We start from the raw sequence: 7471 nt of genomic DNA, 5'->3' as shown, positions 1-7471 counted from the left end.
TGTTAATTTACAAAGAGGCGAATACAAAAAGATGCCGAATTCTCAAGTAAATGTTTCTTTTACGTTTGTTTCGAAACAGTGTAGTTGTTCCTCTAAGTAATTAGAATTGCTTAGTAATGCAGTAGTAATGGTACAGTCCTGTTATCTTCGAATTGATGTTATTATGGCATCATCTTAAAAGTGCGCTTTTATTTCACTCTAATGACTTGTGTGTGTCAGGTTGTAGTTCATGCTATTCAGTATGCTTTTTATCCACTGCCAACTCCCGCTGCCCGGTACACCGGTACCACCCCTCCCTGCCGGTCGCAGTGGTTCCTTCCAGTCGGACTTCCCCGGTGCAGCTTGGGAGCTGCCAGCTTTTTTTGGCCGCACCTTTAACTCCTGTCAAATAAGGGACACAGCTGCAAGCTAGCGCCATGTTATCGCGATCCAGATGTGTATACCGGACGCTTGGCCGTTCTCTGTCTGCGGTGAGTCAGGTAGGTTGGGATAAAACAGTAAACTGACCCTGTCTATTAAGTCAGAAACTGCACTGGCTGATTAAATAAGACCCAGATAGCTGTTAGCTAGCTTTCCACAGACGTTAGATTAGCAGGGCCTCACATACCAAGGACAAACACACTCTGAGGCTGTGAGAGGGCTCCAGTTTGTCAAGGAGCTGAGAACAGTTCCCCATGAACTATCTACCACAACACTTTATGTTAGTTTTATTCAGAAAGTCATCACATGAGCTAACGTTAGCTACCAAGCTAAAACACCCTTGTTTTCTTCTGAAGCTTATTGTAGTCTACTGATTTTTCTTTAAGATCTCATCTGCTTTGGCGGTACACGAAGCAGTGTGAGCAGGCTCATGTTGATATGTTATGGTGCCCTGAGTTTTTAAGAATGGCTGTAGGTGCGTGTAGCTGACCTGACAGAAATAGCCCAACGTATGTTAGACATGTATGTGCTCTGAGGAGAGAACATGTCTTTGCCCTCACAAGCTCAGCTGTCTTGTCAGTGCTTTGAGGAGTTAATGAAACTGAAACGCGATCATTACGGTACTAACATTTTACATTTTCCTGCTTACGGAAAGTATCTTGCTAGTGTTGCTTAGGAATCCGGGCCTGCAAAGATGTCCTGAGACATACACCGAGTTGCCTGTTTATTATTACACTTTATTGGACTGTGGTTGAATTAGACTGCATTAGTTTTAGTGAATAAAGTGTGCAACTTGGGCTGCAGTTAAGGGTTGTTTTTACTATATAGTGTAGTTTTGAGAAACTGGAACCAGTGAATCTTCTGCATTTCTGCTTTAAAAACAACTTCTCATCATCTGATTGAATAATTGTTTCAGCTCTAGATATAAAGGGTATAATTTATAGCTGTGGGGCTGTACGATACCACATCATTCTCATTTGAGTCTATCTAATAACCTGAGTGCCTAAGAAAGCTGCTGAAGCGGAACTGACTGAAAAAGTTGATCCCCCCGGGCATCCCACAGATAAGATTTGGACAGACCCAAAGGCCCATGCAAAAGCAGCAGAACTAGACAGGCTTCTTCATCAGAGGCCCTGCCCTAAAAATACCCGCACAGATGACTCACACAGCAACTCGGCAGTTAAATTAACAGCAGGCTGTTTTTGTCAGCATAGGAAATTCCAGTAGTTTAAGTGAAAGTTTTTCAACTGTTATTTTTCCCATTGAAGAGAAGCAAATGATCATTCATTAGGCATTTCAGAAAAATAAAGCTTTCCAGCGTTGTTTATGTTGTGAAACCCTACACGCAATGTTGGTGTCTCCCCTCACATCTTGTACAGTAATTAGTACATAACATTGGTTGGTTAGTAGTTGTTGTGAGTTGCCAACATGATACTTACTGAGGTCAGTTGTTTACATAATTTGCTCTTTGATTTATAACAGCCAGCAAGGGTCTCTTCCCAGGAAATTGTTTGACTGAGGTGGTAATCCACCCCCATCTTGATGTATAAATGCCTAAACAAAAAGCATCTGCTATTCTCCCTTAAAGGTTTTATTGTATTTAATCAAAGTGTAAAATCTGCAACAATTGATTGATTAATCAACAGAAAATTAATCTGCAAAAATGCCTAAAATTCTCTGTCGTCAGTTTCTTTTCAACTCTGTCAAAGCCAGACTGTATTCACAAACATCTGAATAATGATGAAATACATATGAAACAGATTTTCCCTCAATTTTATTGTTTATCTTTTCAGACCAAGAATGTGCTCGTTAGACAAAGTGTACCTGGTAAGTGTGCTTCTAACTAACGTGATTAGGCCTTTCACTGGATTTTGAGGATCTCATTGGTAATGCAACATTTAAGACATTTAAGTTTTTATTACTCACGAATAAACCATCTCTATGAGGGGATCATCCAAAGCCGATTCAGTAACGTTGTCTGAATGGCTGTGATACCTTAGGAGCCCACAGATGGTTGATTACAGCTTTCAGAGAACTCTACTTATGTCTCATGTCAGAGCCTCAGGAGAATCTAGAGTTTTCATTGATTTTCTTGTCTTTTTTTTCCCTCTTCAGGCCTTTCTGTCTGCAGCCAGATAGTTTACAGAAATTCTCAGCCGTAAGTGCTTTCTCCCATCCTTATGTTTGAATCTGACATTCAGTAACTGCTTCATGTGTAGAAACTTTACAGCACAATTGTCAGCCTAAGATTTGTCTTTTTTTCTTCTTGCCATTTAGATGTGAATTTCCATCGGCATCACAGAATGTTTTCCACATCAGATACTTCAAGACATCTGCTGTTCACTGTATGTGTTGCAGTAATTCTCAGCTTCATGTACTGGTGTCAAGTGCACATTGATGAACTTACAGCAGCTGTTGTGTTTGTGCAGGGGATGAGGTAGTCACAGTCAAAACTCCAGCATTCGCAGAATCTGTTACAGAGGGAGACGTGAGGTGGGAGAAAGGTTGGTTTAAGTCGTAGTAGGTAAAATATTGTCCATGTCTGATATTACATTACAAATGAGCCATATGTTGCTCTTTCATTGTTCATGTTTCAGCTGTGGGTGACTCCGTGACAGAAGATGAAGTGGTGTGTGAAATTGAGACTGACAAGGTACGGAAAAAAAACAAGACCATCAGCTCAAAATCATTGATGTTTTTCTTTTTTGCACTCAAAATGAGAAAATTACTTAATACATCTTTTGTATTTTGTCCTTCCAGACCTCAGTACAAGTCCCCGCTCCAGCAGCCGGCGTCATCGAAGAACTGCTGGTGCCTGATGGAGGGAAGGTGGAAGGAGGAACACCCCTCTTCAAACTCCGAAAAGGAGGTGTGCTTAGTTAAACCTCATTTATTGGTTTTTCACTGAAACAAATTTATAGTGTTTATAGGCTAGTTTCAGTGATACCTGAGTTCAGTGCCATAACCAATTAAGTACATTTGATACGTTGGTGAATATAAATAACTAGGCTTATTGAAAAACAAGGTTTTGAGACGTGTGTTATCACATCAGCCTTACTTTATCTTAATAATACACAGTATAAAATTATCATGCTTTTTTTTTTTTTTTTTTTTTAATAACATCTAATGTGAATTTCAGTACTTAGTGCTGCAGACAAAATTCAGTTGGTACTCATCTAAATTGAAATGCAGTACTTTGGTTGCAGATTTAAGCCAGTTTCTCTTTTTCCCTCCACCATGTCATAAATTTTACATGACTTTACATGACTATTCTTAACGCATAAGAATTAATGATTTTAAAATGCATTGAATTACCACAGCACTGAATCAAAATGTGAATTTTGTGAATCATTAGATCCAAATTACATTTATCTGTCGTTACTTCTGTATCCTCAGCTGCTGCCAAAGCCTCTCCCTCCCCAGCTGCAGAAGCAGCAGCTGCAGCCCCTCCGCCACCATCACCACCACCAACACCTCCTCCTCCTTCAGCTTCAGCCCCAACTGCAATGCCTCCAGAGCCCCCAGTGCCGCCACAGGCTGTCCAAGCCAAACCTGGTGTGTATCCTTTTCCAACTTCTACATCTAAGTGCTGCAGAAAGCATTTAGTTATTATTATTGTGCAGTATGCATATGAATGGGTCCAGGTTCTGACTCTTAATGTCACGCTCTGTCTGTTCTTTTTCCTCAAGTTGCTGCTGTCAAGCCCGCTGCTCCACCACCACCTCCTCAAACAGCAGGAGGCAGAGGGTTTGAAAACAGGGTAACACTCACATAACAAATGACACACGTGTTAAATTTCATTGAAGTGTTTTCTTTCTTTTATCAAATTAATATAAAGATATTAAAGGAATTGGTTCACTGAGGGATTTTTGTCTTTCTATTCAGGTGAAGATGAACCGTATGAGGTTGAGGATTGCCCAGAGGCTAAAGGAGGCTCAGAACACCTGCGCCATGTTGACCACCTTCAATGAAGTGGACATGAGGTGAGCGAGAGCAGCTCTGGAACAGATTTTTAACTCTCCTCATCGTATTTGCATTGGTCTAGCAAGTTAGGATTATCAACCTCAGCACGAAAGATCCTGCTTCACATCTCATGACTAAAGTATTTAACTTGCACATCCATGCTACTCCATGACCATCTTATATTTCATACTTTTAAAGGTGTTTCTTTGTTGATTCTGTAATATTTCTTCAATTTTGTTCAGCAACATTCAAGAGATGAGGACAATCCATAAGGATGCTTTCTTAAAGAAGCACACTATCAAACTGGGTTTTATGTCTGCGTTTGTGAAGGCTGCAGCACACGCTCTGACTGACCAACCTGCTGTCAATGCTGGTAAGACAACAGCGGACACATTTTTCCCCTTTTGCAAAGGACCTTTACTCTTTATACGACTGTTTTTTTTCTTTTCTTTTTCACAAACTTCATTCCCAAAATGTTTTTAACGACAGTTATTGACGATACAACCAAAGAGATTGTCTACAGGGACTACGTAGACATCAGTGTCGCTGTGGCAACTCCAAAGGTATGACCTTTGACTCTGCAAAACTGTATTTCTGCATAAAAGTTGTTCTAAATGCTGGCTAATACTGAATACAACTGAATAACACGCATGTGTGTAGGGTCTTGTTGTACCAGTGATCCGTAACGTTGAGACCATGAACTTCGCTGACATTGAGAAAGCCATAAATGCACTGGGAGAAAAGGTAAAAAGCTTTGTGCTGAAATATTGTTCTTAAATCTTAAAACATGATGAGAATTCAGTTGAAGATATTTGTTTTTCCTATTATCTATGACAAAAATGAAAAAATCCTTGCTGTGTGCCTCAGGCTCGTAAAAATGAGCTTGCTGTTGAAGATATGGATGGAGGCACCTTCACCATCAGCAACGGAGGCGTGTTTGGCTCCATGTTTGGCACCCCCATCATCAACCCCCCACAGTCTGCCATCCTGGGCATGCATGGCATCTTCGAACGACCTGTGGCTATCAATGGCAAGGTGAGAATTATGGAAAAAAAATAAAAGCGCTGTAATGAATGATAAAACAGATTTAAGAGAGGTTTATTTTCTGGGTTAGCTCAGATCTGGCTCAGGTTACGTGTGAAATATATGTTTGGTTGATTTCATACCCAAACTATTCAACGCCACACGAAATAAAAGTAGAATCACACAGCCAGTCCTCTGAGCCTGGACAGAAAACAATCATACATACTAACATGGAGCTACTGTTTTCCAGATCTGATAACGTTAAAACTGCTTTCTGTTACACTGGTGTTTATATCATCTACTGTTTCTCTTATATTCCCCTGTTTTTATATTATATAGCGTTGTGTATATTTATATTTATTATTGTTAGGCAATTGGGCTTATACTGGGACCGGGGAAACCAATTTCGTTCCACTCATGTTCTACGTGTGTGAAATGACAATAAAGCTCCTTGAATCCTTGTTTTGGCAGGTCGAGATCCGGCCCATGATGTACGTGGCACTGACATACGACCACCGACTCGTTGACGGCAGGGAAGCAGTGACTTTCTTGCGCAAGATCAAAGCGGTGGTGGAAGATCCACGAGTGCTGCTTCTGGACATGTGATGTTTCTACCACCATGTTACTCTCATTTAAAGATAGCTTGGCTGCGTAAAATGAACTCCAAGTAACAAAACGCACAAAATCACCTGCACAGTCACTGTTGTCTTTTCAACTGTTCAGTTCAGACTGCAGTGGAACATTGAGGTTGTGTTCCAACAAACCAAATGAAGCTGGTATTATCTGTACAGTCTTTTATCAATAATTATTTTGGGCCAAGTTACATTTATGTTAAACATCTTTAAAAATAGCATATACAGGCTTCAAATGCTGAAGACAAATCACATATGGGTGGGTTACTATACCCAAGTGCTCCTCAGACTGAGGTAAGAAGCAGTATAAACGCTTGCTGCATCCTTATCACGGTTGTGTATCACGAAACGAGAGGGGCTTTTCCAGGCAGCAGTTGGCTGCACGACTTTCTCCTCCTGCTCTTTACTCGGTGCTCCTGAGCCACTTTTTCCACGGCAGAGGAGCCAAGAGGAGCCCAGATTAGTTCAAAATGTTTTTAATGTCCACACAGGTTTGAGAGAATTCCCTGATTATGAGCAACAGTCTGGAAAACAGAATCAGAGACCCGTGTAACAAGCATGTATTTGGCAGCGATTCAGATCAGCAATGTTCAGGCTTCACACAGTCATCCATGGCCTGTCTTTTGTTTTTTGTTTTTTTTTTTTAATTTCTCTTGCTGTTGTTGGACAGAGTCTTTGACTGTCAGAATCTAAAAATGTTGATCAAAGTGCTTTTAGGTAAACAGACACACTTGAGTTCATTGTTCATTAGCAGAGACTGCACAAACCACAAGCAGACACTATTTGTTTATACACATATACATACGTGCACACACACAGTGTATTGTTACAGTGTGGGCAGTATGTTGGGAGTAATGTTCAAAACGCACAATTTGGCAGCAGGTTTTTATGTTAAGCTCCAATGTTGGATCTTCATTGTGCTATCCTATACTTGTATCTATTTAAAGGAGAATTTTAAACATTAAACATCTCAAGAGGTTTTACGTACTACAACCTGCATGCTAACTTTTCTGTGCACTTACTTGCTATATTACTGTTAGTCCAGCAACGATCTGCTGGGGCTGAAACTATTACTCAAGTAAATCAATCTGCAGTAATTTTGATAATCAACTAATCCTTTAAGTTAATATTTTAATTTCTGGTTTCTGCCTTTTTGAGGTGAAGTTTTCCTTCTTTTGGTTATCTTATGCGATATAAATCAGAATTTTTGTGGGGTTTTGAATTGTTCATACAAAACGAGACATAAAGATGTCATATTGAGCTCTGGGCACTTGGGCCTTTTAAATTACTAATGAAAATAGACCAAACAATCAATTATCTGATTAGAAGTGATGACGAACATGGCAGTTGGTTCAGCAGCCCTATGATGGTTTCTGTAATGGCAAGCGTACACTGTACCAGTGAAACTGTACATTTCACTTTGACTTCCATTT

At 40.1% G+C, this 7471-nt stretch overlaps 1 protein-coding gene across 2 annotated transcripts; it reads left to right on the top strand.

Annotated features, from left to right (window-relative positions):
- Positions 1 to 22: 22 nt before the first annotated feature.
- On the top strand, positions 23 to 7031 carry LOC124050623 (dihydrolipoyllysine-residue succinyltransferase component of 2-oxoglutarate dehydrogenase complex, mitochondrial-like). Of its 2 annotated transcripts, none has more exons than XM_046373352.1 (15): positions 23 to 470; positions 2214 to 2247; positions 2536 to 2578; positions 2698 to 2765; positions 2850 to 2924; positions 3018 to 3073; positions 3181 to 3289; positions 3817 to 3975; positions 4110 to 4180; positions 4306 to 4403; positions 4626 to 4756; positions 4873 to 4946; positions 5044 to 5127; positions 5251 to 5418; positions 5878 to 7031. In XM_046373352.1, the coding sequence occupies exons 1-15, from the start codon at positions 417 to 419 to the stop codon at positions 6010 to 6012; spliced, it is 1359 nt and encodes a 452-aa protein (XP_046229308.1). In that variant the 5' UTR covers positions 23 to 416; the 3' UTR covers positions 6013 to 7031. The 2 variants fall into 2 exon arrangements, with proteins under 2 accessions (XP_046229308.1, XP_046229307.1); XM_046373351.1 differs by having other exon boundaries at positions 25 to 479.
- The last annotated feature ends 440 nt before the right edge of the window (positions 7032 to 7471 follow it).

Source organism: Scatophagus argus, chromosome 19 (genome assembly GCF_020382885.2).
Source record: "Scatophagus argus isolate fScaArg1 chromosome 19, fScaArg1.pri, whole genome shotgun sequence".
Classification (NCBI taxonomy): Eukaryota; Metazoa; Chordata; class Actinopteri; family Scatophagidae; genus Scatophagus; species Scatophagus argus.
This window is presented reverse-complemented; position numbering and strand designations above follow the sequence as displayed.

What these genes read in the sequence shown, in the direction of transcription:
- LOC124050623 (XM_046373351.1), top strand. Translation starts at nt 417, where the DNA reads ATGTTATCGCGATCCAGATGTGTATACCGGACGCTTGGCCGTTCTCTG. An exon ending in CTCTGTCTGCGGTGAGTCAG is followed by an intron (nt 480 to 2,213) that starts GTAGGTTGGGAT and finishes TTATCTTTTCAG; the next exon opens with ACCAAGAATGTGCTCGTTAG. An exon ending in CAAGACATCTGCTGTTCACT is followed by an intron (nt 2,766 to 2,849) that starts GTATGTGTTGCA and finishes GTGTTTGTGCAG; the next exon opens with GGGATGAGGTAGTCACAGTC.